Raw genomic sequence first — 17,739 nt, forward strand, 5'->3', positions numbered from 1 at the left:
ACATATACTCACGACTTTTATCCAAGGGTAGGTAGATGCGCAACTGGTGTACCCACTAAATCATAATGAAAATATGTTTAAGTATTGTTTTAAATATTTATATAGCTTATATAAATGTTCTAAGCAAAAAATTGTTGATGACAAAAGACGTAAATATCTTCACATCAATCGTAAAACCACGTAAAATATTTTTATATCGATCTCAAAATTCTATTCATTTAATCTAATCGATGCCAAATCACTACAAGAATTTTGGATATAAATTTCATACTTTGGGCTTACAAATGTTTAAGAAAACCATTGAATGGCATAAAGACCGTCGCCCGTATTCATAAACGTTATTTATCTAAGGACGGAGCATTGCTGTGATAACAACACTGTCTCTCAGTGCTGACGGCATGGCAGCCTTCACAGTGCGTAGACAAAGGGCCGTTGTGATTGGCTAATATTGAGATACAACTTTAATCTAGTTGGCTGTCAGATAAACAAAGCTGAACAAAGAGCAAGCTGTGAGATAAACAAAGCTGAGGAACAGACTTGTTATCACAGCAATGTTCCGTCCTTAGATAAATAACGTCTATGAATACGGACGCGTATATATACATATGTTGAACATTGTAGCCAGAGTAACTACTAGACACAATAAGACTTAACATCTCATGTCTCAGGATGGCGAGCGTAGAGAAATACCGAACAATACTTTGTAATTCAAGATATTGGATGCAGTTCCTATTGTTTATGGGCTTTCGTATCGCTTACCATCAGGCGGTCGGCAAGCTCGTCTCGTCATTCAAAGCTATAAAAATATATATATTATTATATTCTGATAATAAATAGGTTAATTACATAACTTATCACAAGTATACTCACTCCAAGCAATGCTGACTCGTTGGCATCTCTCGTGGTCATCAGTTTTCCCACACAGCGTCCAATTGCCCAAGAGAGAGGCTTCCATTGGCCCTATAGTAATCCTGCATGATACGTAATTACTACTATTCTGTGCAATAACACCATAAATTTCAATTTGGTCAGTACTGTTTTCACCTGAAGGGGTAATGAAATAGCATTCTTCCTGCTGTTCAATTTTATTCAATGTTACGTCAATGAATTGGTCAGTTCTAGTAACTCGTTCGATCTGCGGTAACCATGCGATGTTATCTTTATCTTTCGATAATCCCTCGGCCGGTTCGGGTACATTTTCGTTTTCTTCTGATTGGTTTTCGTCTGAAAATATGTATCTTTGTTTAAGATAACCTTTAAGAAAGGAAGAATACATGACGTGGGTATTATTCTGTGAATATTTAAGATTATTGATAGCACGGATAAAGTAATAGATATGATAATACTGATAATGTTTAGGCGAATCATTTCATGTGTAAAGCGTTTGCCATATTCAATGTATATAATAATAATAATTGTAGGCAACTTTCCTACACTGAACATAATTATATATAAAATATCTATCTACATAAAAAGTATATTTTTACATTATATATATTTATTTACACTTACAGTAACTATTCACAACAATCATAATATTATATTTATTACTTAGATATATACAAGCACATTACTTCAATGCGTAACCATTTGTCGATGTCGATATCAACATCAACCATCGAGTAGTGTCACACCTTCTGCGTATAGGTATATCCTTACGCACAAGGAGTCAGCGGTGTGAGGTGCGGTGCGGTGCGCACACGTTGCAGCGCCACGTCACATCGCCGGCTGACCAGCCAGTCGAGACCTGTAATAGACGCGGAACGCACGCTGCTCGCTCCCGCTACCGCTGCCGCTTACGCTATGCGGAATGTTATATTTGTATGCTAGTTCCTCTCTTAATTCTTCCTTTCTGTGTTGTAATGTTGAACTGTCCATTGTTACTTCACTGTAGACTATTTTGTGCTTGTGCTTCTGTTTAATGGTGCCTTCTGTGTTGTGTGTTGGATATAACTGTATAACTGTATGGAGTGTTTTTCTTTTAGACACACATAAAAATAAGGTCTGCATTAATTGTCACCCAGTCATTGGGGATCATAGCAAAACTCTTATATTGGTGACCTCCACACGGACCAAAACTTAAAATGGAGAAAGCACGCGGCACACCGTCTACAGCTAGTGATGGGAAAGCGTCGACAGATCGTGATGGCGAGGTATACAAGGTGAGCATACGCATTCCACCTTTTTGGCCTGAAGAACCGGAGATTTGGTTCGCCCAAGTGGAAGGACAATTCGCTATTAATAGAATAACCAGTGACCAGACTAAATTTAATCATGTTATTAACCAACTGGACAATCAGTACTCGAAAGAGGTAAAAGATATTATTATAAAACCACCAGCGGAAAATAAATATGACACATTAAAAGCGTTGCTCATTAAGCGATTAACTGAGTCGAATGAAAAGAAGCTTAAGCAATTACTCATGCATGAAGAGCTCGGGGATCGAAAACCGTCCCGCTTTCTTCGACATTTACAAAGTCTCGCCGGATCCGATGTTCCAGACGATTTTCTGAAGACCATATGGATCAGTCGTCTCCCTTATGGCATTCAGACAGTACTTGCAGGTCAACCAGGTACAACTTCGCTTGAAGATCTGGCTGATTTGGCGGATCGAGTCAACGACTTATCTACGACGTCTCCAAAGGTCGCCTCCGTGAGTCAAGATAATCCCAGTTCTGTAATCAGTGATTTGACACGGGAAGTAGCCGAACTTCGGAGGCAATTCCAGAAGCTGGCATCCCAGAGAAGTGGAAGATCTAGGTCCCGAACTGCTCGACCCCGTAGCGGATCATCTTCAAGACAACGGTCACAGTCCAACTACCGAAAATATCCACTTTGTTGGTACCACGCCAAGTTTGGAGACAGGGCCAGCAAATGCGTCCGCCCCTGCGATTATAAGTCGGAAAACTCGAAGGGCAGTCGGTAATGGCGACTGACGATTGCACCATCTTCTGCTGGTCGCCTTTTCGTAACCGACCGTTTCTCGAAGACGCAATTTTTGGTCGACACCGGCAGCGACCTCTGTGTTTTCCCACGTTCGTTACTGCGTGATCGTCGTGCTCCAACGGAGTTTCAACTATGCGCCGCCAACGGTACCAGCATCTCGACATACGGCTATGCACATTTAAATTTAAATCTTGGTTTACGGAGAACTTTTACTTGGCGTTTTGTAGTAGCAGACGTATCAAAGCCTATTATAGGCGTAGACTTCCTTAATTTTTATAACCTCATGGTGGATTGTAGAAATAAGCGCCTAGTTGATAATACCACCTCTGTAACTACCGTAGCTAGCCTCGTGGTTGATAGTCGTAGTCTTTATTCTATTAAAGTCTCAACCGGGAATACTCAATATCATAAAATTCTTAATGAATTCCCAGAGATAACCCGACCAGCTGGTACGCATCGGACTATCCCTCACAACAATGTACACCACATACGTACGACATCAGGGCCTCCAGTTTCCTCACCGCCTCGTCGCCTCGCTCCTGACAAACTTAAAATAGCCCAGCAAGAATTTCAATCTATGCTTGCTAGCGGGATTGCCAGACCATCAGAAAGTCCATGGTCCTCACCGTTACATCTGGCGCCAAAAAAGGACAATGGTTGGCGTCCGTGTGGTGACTACCGCATGTTGAACGCTCGCACTGTGCCTGACAGGTACCCGATTAGGCATATTCACGATTTTGCCCATTCTATAGCTGGTTGCAAAATATTTAGCACCTTAGACCTGGTAAAAGCCTACCATCAGATACCTGTCAGCCCAGAGGATATTCCTAAAACAGCGATCACCACACCGTTCGGATTATACGAATTTCCTTTTATGACCTTCGGTCTTCGTAACGCGGGCCAAACTTTTCAACGGTTCGTGGACGAGATGACTAGGGGTCTTGATTTTGTATTTTGTTACCTGGACGATTTTTTAGTATTTTCACAAGACCCTAAACAGCATGAGGAGCACCTCCGTATAATCTTTGGCAGACTTAAGGATTACGGCATGGTGATCAACACGTCCAAGTGCGTTTTCGGAGCAGAGGAGGTAACGTTTTTAGGTTACAGCATCTCCGAACGAGGCTCCCGACCACTTGACGCCAAAGTCCAGACTATAAAGGATTTCCCTGTCCCAACAAACGTGCGGCAGTTAAGGGCATTTTGGGTATGTTAAATTTTTATAGGAGATTCCTCCCACGCGCCGCCCAAATTCAAGCTCCTTTGCACTTATTGTTAACTGGGTCGGTTAAGGGATCACATCCGATTGATTTAACAGGTGACGCCCTAGTAGCCTTCGAAGCCTGCAAGGAAAGCCTTGCTAACGCCGCTCTTTTAGCCCACCCAGACTGCACCGCACAACTCGCCCTAGTGACTGATGCGTCAGACAAGGCGATTGGCGCAGTTCTCCAACACGCTGAAGGACGACTCGTGGCAGCCTTTAGCTTTTTCTCTCAGAAGTTAAGCCCTTCTCAGGTAAAGTACTCGCCTTATGATAGGGAACTGCTCGCCATTTACGAAGCAGTCAAATACTTCCGACATATGCTCGAGGCCAGGCATTTCGTTGTCTATACTGACCACAAACCGATCAGTTTCGCCTTCCACGAAAGGAAGAAAAACTGTTCGCCAAGGCAGTATAGACACCTTGATTTCATCTCTCAGTTCACGACCGACATCCGTCATATATCAGGGAAAGACAACGTCGTAGCCGATACCCTGTCGCGGATTGAAGAACTGGGAGTACCTGTCGACCTCGAGACATTAGCCAAGGGCCAAGCTTCGGATCCTGAACTCTCTAAGCTATTAGAAGAAGGTTCATCACTGCGCCTGGAGAAACTTCAAGTACCTGGAAGTCGAGTACCCTGTACTGCGACGTCAGTACGCCGACTTCTAGACCATTCGTGCCAAAGTTCTTTCGGAAGCAGATCTTTGACAGTCTTCATGCATACAGTCACCCTGGCGCCAATGCATCGGCCAAGTTAATTGCCGAACGTTACGTGTGGCCAGGAATACGTAAAGACTGCAGAGACTGGGCGCGATCCTGTATTTCATGCCAGCGCGCCAAGGTGAGTCGTCATGTGACTGCTCCACTAGGCAGCTTCAATTTACCTCGAGCGCGCTTTAAACATATCCACATTGACCTTGTGGGACCTCTGCCCTCTCATGTGGGTATCGGTATTGCCTTAACGGCAGTTGATCGTTTCACTCGATGGCCGGAAGCAATACCGATTGAAGACATCACAGCAGAAACAGTTGCCAAAGCCTTACTGCCAGGCTGGATAGCTCGATTCGGCTGTCCTACAAACATTACAACTGATCGTGGCCGCCAGTTCGAGTCGGCCCTCTTTCAGTGTTTGTCTAGGATAGCCGGATTCGAGCATAGGCAGACGACAGCTTACCACCCGGCATGTAACGGCCTGGTGGAGCGGTTTCACAGGCAACTCAAAGCTGCGATCGTATGCCATGGGAATGATAGATGGACCGAGTCACTACCGTGGGTGTTGTTAGGTATTCGAACTGCCGTTAAAGAAGACCTCCAGTCTTCCTCGGCCAAATTGGTGTACGGCGAACCATTGAGATTACCGGGCGAATTTTTCGACTCTACTACGGTGGGTACCACGGATACGTCCGAATTTATTGCCCGTATTAGAAACTTCGCCAGAAAACTACAACCGACACCTACAACTCATCATGGCAAGCCGAAAATTTTTATTTTTAAGGATCTCGCCACCTGTGATCACGTTTTCCTTCGTGAAGACGCTTCACGTGGTTCACTTCAACCGGCTTATTCAGGTCCTCATAAAGTTTTGTATAGAGGGGATAAAATTTTTAAATATTGTTTAAAACAAGGAGGTCACAGTATCGATAGACCGAATTAAACCGGCCTTCATACTGTCTGACCATAACGATGACCCTCATCAGACATTACAAAAGAGTACGTCACTCGTTCTGGACGTCGGGTGAAATTCACCGATTTTTATAGACCTTGACGGCCTCTGGAGGGGGGGTGGTGTAGGCAACTTTCCTACACTGAACATAATTATATATAAAATATCTATCTACATAAAAAGTATATTTTTACATTATATATATTTATTTACACTTACAGTAACTATTCACAACAATCATAATATTATATTTATTACTTAGATATATACAAGCACATTACTTCAATGCGTAACCATTTGTCGATGTCGATATCAACATCAACCATCGAGCAGTGTCACACCTTCTGCGTATAGGTATATCCTTACGCACAAGGAGTCAGCGGTGTGAGGTGCGGTGCGGTGCGCACACGTTGCAGCGCCACGTCACATCGCCGGCTGACCAGCCAGTCGAGACCTGTAATAGACGCGGAACGCACGCTGCTCGCTCCCGCTACCGCTGCCGCTTACGCTATGCGGAATGTTATATTTGTATGCTAGTTCCTCTTAATTCTTCCTTTCTGTGTTGTAATGTTGAACTGTCCATTGTTACTTCACTGTAGACTATTTTGTGCTTGTGCTTCTGTTTAATGGTGCCTTCTGTGTTGTGTGTTGGATATAACTGTATAACTGTATGGAGTGTTTTTCTTTTAGACACACATAAAAATAAGGTCTGCATTAATTGTCACCCAGTCATTGGGGATCATAGCAAAACTCTTATATTGGTGACCTCCACACGGACCAAAACTTAAAATGGAGAAAGCACGCGGCACACCGTCTACAGCTAGTGATGGGAAAGCGTCGACAGATCGTGATGGCGAGGTATACAAGGTGAGCATACGCATTCCACCTTTTTGGCCTGAAGAACCGGAGATTTGGTTCGCCCAAGTGGAAGGACAATTCGCTATTAATAGAATAACCAGTGACCAGACTAAATTTAATCATGTTATTAACCAACTGGACAATCAGTACTCGAAAGAGGTAAAAGATATTATTATAAAACCACCAGCGGAAAATAAATATGACACATTAAAAGCGTTGCTCATTAAGCGATTAACTGAGTCGAATGAAAAGAAGCTTAAGCAATTACTCATGCATGAAGAGCTCGGGGATCGAAAACCGTCCCGCTTTCTTCGACATTTACAAAGTCTCGCCGGATCCGATGTTCCAGACGATTTTCTGAAGACCATATGGATCAGTCGTCTCCCTTATGGCATTCAGACAGTACTTGCAGGTCAACCAGGTACAACTTCGCTTGAAGATCTGGCTGATTTGGCGGATCGAGTCAACGACTTATCTACGACGTCTCCAAAGGTCGCCTCCGTGAGTCAAGATAATCCCAGTTCTGTAATCAGTGATTTGACACGGGAAGTAGCCGAACTTCGGAGGCAATTCCAGAAGCTGGCATCCCAGAGAAGTGGAAGATCTAGGTCCCGAACTGCTCGACCCCGTAGCGGATCATCTTCAAGACAACGGTCACAGTCCAACTACCGAAAATATCCACTTTGTTGGTACCACGCCAAGTTTGGAGACAGGGCCAGCAAATGCGTCCGCCCCTGCGATTATAAGTCGGAAAACTCGAAGGGCAGTCGGTAATGGCGACTGACGATTGCCCATCTTCTGCTGGTCGCCTTTTCGTAACCGACCGTTTCTCGAAGACGCAATTTTTGGTCGACACCGGCAGCGACCTCTGTGTTTTCCCACGTTCGTTACTGCGTGATCGTCGTGCTCCAACGGAGTTTCAACTATGCGCCGCCAACGGTACCAGCATCTCGACATACGGCTATGCACATTTAAATTTAAATCTTGGTTTACGGAGAACTTTTACTTGGCGTTTTGTAGTAGCAGACGTATCAAAAGCCTATTATAGGCGTAGACTTCCTTAATTTTATAACCTCATGGTGGATTGTAGAAATAAGCGCCTAGTTGATAATACCACCTCTGTAACTACCGTAGCTAGCCTCGTGGTTGATAGTCGTAGTCTTTATTCTATTAAAGTCTCAACCGGGAATACTCAATATCATAAAATTCTTAATGAATTCCCAGAGATAACCCGACCAGCTGGTACGCATCGGACTATCCCTCACAACAATGTACACCACATACGTACGACATCAGGGCCTCCAGTTTCCTCACCGCCTCGTCGCCTCGCTCCTGACAAACTTAAAATAGCCCAGCAAGAATTTCAATCTATGCTTGCTAGCGGGATTGCCAGACCATCAGAAAGTCCATGGTCCTCACCGTTACATCTGGCGCCAAAAAAGGACAATGGTTGGCGTCCGTGTGGTGACTACCGCATGTTGAACGCTCGCACTGTGCCTGACAGGTACCCGATTAGGCATATTCACGATTTTGCCCATTCTATAGCTGGTTGCAAAATATTTAGCACCTTAGACCTGGTAAAGCCTACCATCAGATACCTGTCAGCCCAGAGGATATTCCTAAAACAGCGATCACCACACCGTTCGGATTATACGAATTTCCTTTTATGACCTTCGGTCTTCGTAACGCGGGCCAAACTTTTCAACGGTTCGTGGACGAGATGACTAGGGGTCTTGATTTTGTATTTTGTTACCTGGACGATTTTTTAGTATTTTCACAAGACCCTAAACAGCATGAGGAGCACCTCCGTATAATCTTTGGCAGACTTAAGGATTACGGCATGGTGATCAACACGTCCAAGTGCGTTTTCGGAGCAGAGGAGGTAACGTTTTTAGGTTACAGCATCTCCGAACGAGGCTCCCGACCACTTGACGCCAAAGTCCAGACTATAAAGGATTTCCCTGTCCCAACAAACGTGCGGCAGTTAAGGGCATTTTGGGTATGTTAAATTTTTATAGGAGATTCCTCCCACGCGCCGCCCAAATTCAAGCTCCTTTGCACTTATTGTTAACTGGGTCGGTTAAGGGATCACATCCGATTGATTTAACAGGTGACGCCCTAGTAGCCTTCGAAGCCTGCAAGGAAAGCCTTGCTAACGCCGCTCTTTTAGCCCACCCAGACTGCACCGCACAACTCGCCCTAGTGACTGATGCGTCAGACAAGGCGATTGGCGCAGTTCTCCAACAGCTGAAGGACGACTCGTGGCAGCCTTTAGCTTTTTTCTCTCAGAAGTTAAGCCCTTCTCAGGTAAAGTACTCGCCTTATGATAGGGAACTGCTCGCCATTTACGAAGCAGTCAAATACTTCCGACATATGCTCGAGGCCAGGCATTTCGTTGTCTATACTGACCACAAACCGATCAGTTTCGCCTTCCACGAAAGGAAGAAAAACTGTTCGCCAAGGCAGTATAGACACCTTGATTCATCTCTCAGTTCACGACCGACATCCGTCATATATCAGGGAAAGACAACGTCGTAGCCGATACCCTGTCGCGGATTGAAGAACTGGGAGTACCTGTCGACCTCGAGACATTAGCCAAGGGCCAAGCTTCGGATCCTGAACTCTCTAAGCTATTAGAAGAAGGTTCATCACTGCGCCTGGAGAAACTTCAAGTACCTGGAAGTCGAGTACCCCTGTACTGCGACGTCAGTACGCCGACTTCTAGACCATTCGTGCCAAAGTTCTTTCGGAAGCAGATCTTTGACAGTCTTCATGCATACAGTCACCCTGGCGCCAATGCATCGGCCAAGTTAATTGCCGAACGTTACGTGTGGCCAGGAATACGTAAAGACTGCAGAGACTGGGCGCGATCCTGTATTTCATGCCAGCGCGCCAAGGTGAGTCGTCATGTGACTGCTCCACTAGGCAGCTTCAATTTACCTCGAGCGCGCTTTAAACATATCCACATTGACCTTGTGGGACCTCTGCCTCTCTCATGTGGGTATCGGTATTGCCTAACGGCAGTTGATCGTTTCACTCGATGGCCGGAAGCAATACCGATTGAAGACATCACAGCAGAAACAGTTGCCAAAGCCTTACTGCCAGGCTGGATAGCTCGATTCGGCTGTCCTACAAACATTACAACTGATCGTGGCCGCCAGTTCGAGTCGGCCCTCTTTCAGTGTTTGTCTAGGATAGCCGGATTCGAGCATAGGCAGACGACAGCTTACCACCCGGCATGTAACGGCCTGGTGGAGCGGTTTCACAGGCAACTCAAAGCTGCGATCGTATGCCATGGGAATGATAGATGGACCGAGTCACTACCGTGGGTGTTGTTAGGTATTCGAACTGCCGTTAAAGAAGACCTCCAGTCTTCCTCGGCCAAATTGGTGTACGGCGAACCATTGAGATTACCGGGCGAATTTTTCGACTCTACTACGGTGGGTACCACGGATACGTCCGAATTTATTGCCCGTATTAGAAACTTCGCCAGAAAACTACAACCGACACCTACAACTCATCATGGCAAGCCGAAAATTTTTATTTTTAAGGATCTCGCCACCTGTGATCACGTTTTCCTTCGTGAAGACGCTTCACGTGGTTCACTTCAACCGGCTTATTCAGGTCCTCATAAAGTTTTGTATAGAGGGGATAAAATTTTTTAAATATTGTTTAAAAACAAGGAGGTCACAGTATCGATAGACCGAATTAAACCGGCCTTCATACTGTCTGACCATAACGATGACCCCTCATCAGACATTACAAAAGAGTACGTCACTCGTTCTGGACGTCGGGTGAAATTCACCGATTTTTATAGACCTTGACGGCCTCTGGAGGGGGGGTGGTGTAGGCAACTTTCCTACACTGAACATAATTATATATAAAATATCTATCTACATAAAAAGTATATTTTTACATTATATATATTTATTTACACTTACAGTAACTATTCACAACAATCATAATATTATATTTATTACTTAGATATATACAAGCACATTACTTCAATGCGTAACCATTTGTCGATGTCGATATCAACATCAACCATCGAGCAGTGTCACACCTTCTGCGTATAGGTATATCCTTACGCACAAGGAGTCAGCGGTGTGAGGTGCGGTGCGGTGCGCACACGTTGCAGCGCCACGTCACATCGCCGGCTGACCAGCCAGTCGAGACCTGTAATAGACGCGGAACGCACGCTGCTCGCTCCCGCTACCGCTGCCGCTTACGCTATGCGGAATGTTATATTTGTATGCTAGTTCCTCTTAATTCTTCCTTTCTGTGTTGTAATGTTGAACTGTCCATTGTTACTTCACTGTAGACTATTTTGTGCTTGTGCTTCTGTTTAATGGTGCCTTCTGTGTTGTGTGTTGGATATAACTGTATAACTGTATGGAGTGTTTTTCTTTTAGACACACATAAAAATAAGGTCTGCATTAATTGTCACCCAGTCATTGGGGATCATAGCAAAACTCTTATATAATAATATCAGCCTTGTATTATATACTTGCCCACTGCTGAGCACGGGCCTCCTCTACTACTGAGAGGGATTAGGCCTTAGTCCACCACGCTGGCCTAGTGCGGATTGGTAGACTTCACACACCTTCGAAATTCCTATAGAGAACTCAGATGTGCAGGTTTTCCTCACGATGTTTTCCTTCACCGTTAAAGCGAACGATAAATTCACAAAGAATACACACATGATTTTAGAAAAGTCAGAGGTGTGTGCCCTTGGGTTTGAACCTGCGGACATTCGTCTTGGCAATCCGTTCCATACCTAGCTAGGCTATCGCCGCTTTTTTATCGCTTCTCGGCCTTTTGGCTAAGATCATATTCAATGTGTGAAGCCTTATTTATTACTACAATTTTTTTGTTTAACCTAGAGTTGATAAACATGTATAAATTTCATCATAACGATAATAGGCCTGAAAATTTTTATACAGTCGTGATCATATCCTGCGACATACAAACTCACTCACTGTCGAAAATATTGGCTGAAAAGTTATTATTTATTTTTAATTATTATTTAAAAACTTTATTGTACACCATAAATATTAAAGAAAAAACAAATATACATATGGTAGAAATTATTTAAACACCGGTGGTTTAAATGGCGGTCTTAAGTTTTAATTTATCACTGTCTTCCTACACTCAGATTTCTAACACTTGTAAAAGGAATTTATATCAGGTTTACCCCATCAACAATAATTTTTTTTTCACTTTATCCGTATCACTTCTATTAATCGATCTTATCTAGAGACGTGACTAGAGGCGCATACAAAATAATATGTGCTAATTGATGTAATCCATTCTATATCTATATTATCGTAAAGAAGTACAGTTCGTCCCATAAAATAGTTGAATTTTGTGAAAGACATACGCATTACGCGAGCAAAAACGAGTGAAGCGAGTTGAATAAAAATTTTAACCAAGACAAACAGAAATAGAAATAAATTAAAGTACTGCGCTGATAGTGTCAACTTCGTGCACCAGACAATCCACATTAGATGGAGACAACGAATAACTAGCACCAAAAAAGCTCTCTACCTCCAATAAAATAATATTGCTGTTGTCATTAAAATTGCTTTATATATTTGAAAAGGAAAAAATTTGCGAATGAAAATTAGTAGAGTCAAAACGAACTCGGAGCCAACATATTCCAGATCTAAAAAAGAAGATAGAGTTTTAAAATACGTTGTTATGCTTTAATAGACGTATCACGTCATACTTAATACAATCTACATCTTTTAAAATTACGCGATAATTAATATTAGTGGCCGGAAAGTGACCGAAATCCGTGGAATTAGTCAGTTATGTTATATATTTCGTGTCCAGACAACTATGGCATGAATCCGACGAGTGGTGGCACTAATTGCTAAGCCAATCAATAATTTTAATCATCTAAATCCATTGTGGCTGAGCTGAGCTTAAAAGACTAAATAGTTATTGTTCTGTGTTCAGAAGCTTCTGTTTTTACATTAAAAAATACACGAACATCGTTACTAACATATAACAGTAATAGAATTGTAGTACCTTCGATTTGAATACTGAACGGCAACCTCCTTTCTGTCGGCGTATTCCAAATTGAAGATCTCGCAAACATCGTCCATGTGCCAACCATATCTTTCGATACGACTATGTTCAGCCCACAATCCACATTGGACCCTATCAATCTCTCAAATCCGGGATGTTCGAAGTCCTCAGTAATTTGCTTGACTGTTCCATTCAGAGTGACTAAATAACACTCAACAGGAACGACAAACAAATTTGGTCGGATTATAACACTATGCCTCGCGCCCACTTCAGTGTTAAAATTAATTGGATCAAGAGGCTCGACTTGGTATTTTTGTGCGGAGAAGGAGTTTCCTGGAAAAATAAATGTTTTATTGGTTTAGGGTGGTGGTGGTGTTTAGGGACGCTTCTTTTCTTTTAACCTATCAATTGTCTGGCACCTGATAACGGACTGCAGGCAGCACTCGAAGAACGGCTTTCATGGGCATGAATTAAAGTCTATTTTCGTTATAAAAAATTTGACAACTCGAACAATACATGGGAGATAACGTTGTCAGTACAAAAAATGAGTTTCATATATTACCCTGACGTGGTAATATCCTGATATGGAACTCATGTTTTCAGGAATTTTATTTTCCTGGTCGGGTTATACCTTTCAATAACTGGTAGGTAATTAGTTACATTCTAATATTTTTAAGTACTTTCTTAGTAAACCACAAATCGATGTGATTATCAGTACTCTGTAGAACCTTCCAGAGAAGGGGTAAACAAATTTATATTAGTCACTAATATCTGAGGTAAGTTTTAATTCATTTTCACATAAACTAGTATGATGTAACCTTACCATCATCGCTGCCATCTTGTTGAGCTGCGGCAAACCCAACTGGAAATAAAAAGATAAAATAAAAAAAATATATGCAGAATAAAGAATATACCGTATCACAAAGCTTGACAGCAACTTTGTAAACGTCGTATCTTTCGAATACTGATCAATTGATAAAATAATTAACAACAGTTATCGCCAGTAGCTCAGCGATGGACTTTCGATAAACAATTATCGTGCTTTGTACTTCTATGAACATAAAGATTTAAGTGACGTATCAATAGATGTAATTTAGTTTCGCTCTGATGTTATTAGCTGAGACGCTGTAAAATTAGGGTTAGGACTTAGCATTTATTAACATATATTGTAGAGTTTGTGTTGACTGGGAGTCGAAACTCAAGCGTACTAAATTAAATTCCAAGGATGGCACAGAGTAAGTATGTATTTCCAAAGTTCCAGAGGAATACACATCAGCGAACTTAGGTAGTAATAATAACAAATGAATAAATTACTGAATTAACAAAGGCGCATGTCGCTTTTTATGAGAGGCTTGGTGTGACCAGCGTCCCCGCACAACTACGTGCATGCAATTATAAAGCTTCGCAAGCGTGTGTGTCCCTGCGCATATTAACAACAGCTCAAATCTTAAGTCACAGCATGTGACGGATTTCGACAGAAGTTTTGTTTATTAAATAGCGCAAACTCAGCTGAGAACAAGCTCTTAAATAACGATTTAAACTTCATTTACCAAATAGTTAAATAGATTTCATGTCTAATTAATATGCTTATCAATGTCGTGATTGACTTATTGACAAGGTCAGGGGCTCTGTTCCGTCTATAGGGGCGAATCCGTCTTTTTCAATTACGGGCGTTCTATTCGAAGGACACTTTCCATAGCTGTATAGGTAAGAGAGTAACAAAATCCGCTATTTACCAATACGGCAATGAAAACTGTCCTTTGATTAGATCACCTGTGATCGCAAGAAGACGGATATACCCCCGTAGGCGGAATAGGGCCCCTGACCTCACACGCACACACACACATACACTGTATTATCCTGGATTATTGCCTATTTTCTGGAAAATAACTTTTGTACTTTTATACCGGGATAGTTTTTTACCTTAGTTGCAGCCCCGAGCAACGCCTAGTATATCATAGCCAATGCTTTTTATACCTATCGGTCTGTTAATCCATTCTTTTTATCAAGAAGGTCAAATAGTTAATATCAATTATAAGCTAATAGTAAAAGATAATGATTAATGATAGGGTTCATGCACGCAAGAGTTAACCGTATTAATATTTTATGCAATTAAATGCTCTGAAGTGCTACATATAGCCGAGGCGCTGTCAAATTAAAGTCAGCATCTTGCGAGTCGTCACTATGTAATAAACAGATATCAAAACATCTCAAATGATATCTTAAGTCACAGCACATGACGAATTTTGACAGCTGCGTTTTATTTATATCGCAGGTGAGAACAAGCACTTAAATAACTAATTAAGCTTTGTTTAATAAATAGTTTAATACATTAAATATGTACTTGAGATTCTTCTTAAAGTTAAGATTGATTTATCAGTTTATATGTAGGTTTTATATTTTTATGTGTATTTGCGCCAAACACTACGGGGTCACCCTTACTGTATTTCGGTTTGGAGGACTGTAAAATGTATGTAATTATTAGGCACTATGATAATCATCTGGTACCTTAAAGATATGAGCGTACTTTCAGGAATTTATCATTAAACTAGCCTTTGTTCTCGGCTTCACTCGAGTGTAAAATTATGAAATAAACATGCCCGGGAACATTGGCAAGGGGTGAAATTTTCTTAAAGCGATACCGAAATAACGTGTAAGATTAATATTCATAAATATGATCTGCAGATGGTTGTAATGATATTTTTTTTTGGTAAATTACTGAAGGGAAGCCGGCAGGAATCCAGTTATATAGACTCTTCTTCACTGCCTAGTAATAGTACTAAAACATTTATCTATCTATCATATTACACAGGACCGTATCTTGACTTCGGTTCTAAATAATTTGATAACTCTCACATTTATGATATTAGCAGGTTTTGTAGCGTTTATATTACTGTTGGTCAGTCGTTTATACTCTGGCGGCTTCCTCGTATCGATATAGTTACACAAAAAAAAAGAAGATAATATCATTTAGCTTTGGATCAAGTAAGTACTTGATATAAGACTTGTGACGCTGGATTCCTTGTTGATAAATGCCAGCACTATCCAAAAGGATTTATAATGTCCATGTCAATGTCACTTCTTTTAGATACAATAAATCATTTAATTCAAACCATCATAGCTCTTAACATTCCTCAGTAGAAAAGTCTTTTAAAATATGGTGCATTTTGTTATATTTACTTGTGTTATGTTTTTCCAACAAGTAAAAAGTATTTTGTTTAATTATTGCATTCTACTATCAATGAAGGGTCCATATAACTCGATTTCTATCGGCTTCTCTATATTTTTTTTTTCAAATCTTGGAACGATTTGCAAACCTCATTTATGCATATTAGTAGTACTTTTATGTTGTGTCGGGATCCCTTTCGGAAAGTTCCACCCTTAGCCACTGCCTATTGGCCATAACAAAGAAACAATGGAAAATTCTAAGCACTGATATTTAGATAAGAATCATCCTTTGAATAAATTATAACCGAACATTAGAACACATTTCTTCACACAAGTCATTTTTAACTTGTTCGACTTGCTTTTTATTCTTAAATATTTTTTTATTATTAGTCCCTCAGCTATCTCTAAATCTTACCTGCTATTATACCAGCGACTATCCATGGCAGCCGCATTTTTTCCTTAAACACGGCACAAGCATTCACAAACGAACAATAACTGATAAGAGATATTGCCTGAAGCGAGACCTTACCCTAATCCTAATCTGGTTCGTTTAAATATCTTATCATGTATTGCTTTATTTCTTAGATACAAAATCACGATTTTATTGGTGTCTCATTGTCTGTATGTTTCTTCATTGTTTATTGAGTATATACCTATATTTTTATCATAATATAATAATAATATCAGCCCTGTATTGTACATACTGTCCCAGTACTAGGCACCGATCTCCTTTACTACTGAGAGGGATTAGGCCTTCGTCCATCAGGGATGGCCTAGTGCGGATTGGCAGACTTCACATACTCTCAAAATTCTTATAGAGAACTTAGGTATATAGGGTTTCTCACGATGTTTTCCTTGATCTTCAAAATAAGCGATAATTCAAAAAGAATACACACATTATTATAGAAAAGTCAGAGGTTTACGCTTCCGCCCTGTGGATTGGGGCCGTTTGGAGAATTTCACCACTGTATCCCCTGCCTGTCGTAAAAGGCGACTAATAGGGGCCACGATGGGGGCCGTCGGCGGGCAGCAGGGGGCTGTCCTCCCTAGTGCATCTTTGTGCGTCTTTGCACAATTTTCGGTTGACCTCCGGGATGGACGGCAGAGTGCAGCTGGCCTCATGCTGCCGTAGACGCCGAGGGCCACTAGGCGGCACCGCGCAGGGGCGGCTGTGGATGTAGACTTAGACATTTCCGTCAGAGGAAGCCCATAGTCGTCCCTAATGCGCCGAAGAGGGCCACCGCGGAGTTTTAGTTGGTATGCCGTGCGTTGTATATAGGTGAGGGACTCGGCCCGGCGGTCGCCTGAAGGTTGACATCAAATCCGGGCGGCGCAACACCGGGTCGTAAGGCACGGTGACCCCAACATAACCGCTCAGTCGCCCCACACGAAGGCTGGGCGGTAGTCATAAGACACTTTCTCCGCGAAAACAAAGAGGTTTACGCTTGGGTTTTGAACCCGCGGACACTCGTCCCGGCAGTCCGTTCTAACTAGGCTATCGCCGCTTGCTTGTTGAGTATATTTTTTTAAACTGATTAATATTTATATGAATGCCTAGGTGGCGTAGTTGTATTGCGTGCGTTGTAAAACTATTTTTCTGAGATCTCAGGCTCAAATCTCGGGTAGACCAAAGTAATATTTTCGTTTTCTACTCTCTATTTGCCTGAAGAGAAATAATCATATGAAAAAAAAACATCTTGAATTGATTAAGTATTTGCAAAAATGTCAATCTTTTAGTAATAATCATAAATTATATTTTACAAATCCGGGAAAAAAGGAACAAATAATTCAAATGAAAAGCAATAC

At 41.9% G+C, this 17,739-nt stretch overlaps 2 protein-coding genes across 2 annotated transcripts; both read left to right on the forward strand.

Annotated features, from left to right (window-relative positions):
- Positions 1-2,084: 2,084 nt before the first annotated feature.
- On the forward strand, positions 2,085-3,490 carry LOC119193793. The gene is made up of 2 exons (XM_037447520.1): positions 2,085-2,923; positions 3,379-3,490. The coding sequence occupies exons 1-2, from the start codon at positions 2,085-2,087 to the stop codon at positions 3,488-3,490; spliced, it is 951 nt and encodes a 316-aa protein (XP_037303417.1).
- A 3,173-nt stretch (positions 3,491-6,663) lies between these two features.
- LOC119193794 lies at positions 6,664-7,506 on the forward strand. The gene has a single exon (XM_037447522.1). The coding sequence runs from the start codon at positions 6,664-6,666 to the stop codon at positions 7,504-7,506; it is 843 nt and encodes a 280-aa protein (XP_037303419.1).
- Positions 7,507-17,739: the final 10,233 nt, after the last annotated feature.

Source organism: Manduca sexta, chromosome 6, assembly GCF_014839805.1.
Source record: "Manduca sexta isolate Smith_Timp_Sample1 chromosome 6, JHU_Msex_v1.0, whole genome shotgun sequence".
Taxonomy (NCBI): Eukaryota; Metazoa; Arthropoda; class Insecta; order Lepidoptera; family Sphingidae; genus Manduca; species Manduca sexta.

Excerpts from the sequence above, each read along its gene's own strand:
- LOC119193794 (XM_037447522.1), top strand. The coding sequence starts at position 6,664 with ATGGAGAAAGCACGCGGCACACCGTCTACAGCTAGTGATGGGAAAGCG.
- LOC119193793 (XM_037447520.1), top strand. The coding sequence starts at position 2,085 with ATGGAGAAAGCACGCGGCACACCGTCTACAGCTAGTGATGGGAAAGCG. Across the intron at positions 2,924-3,378 it reads GAAAACTCGAAGGGCAGTCG|AGATAACCCGACCAGCTGGT; the intron begins GTAATGGCGACT and ends ATGAATTCCCAG.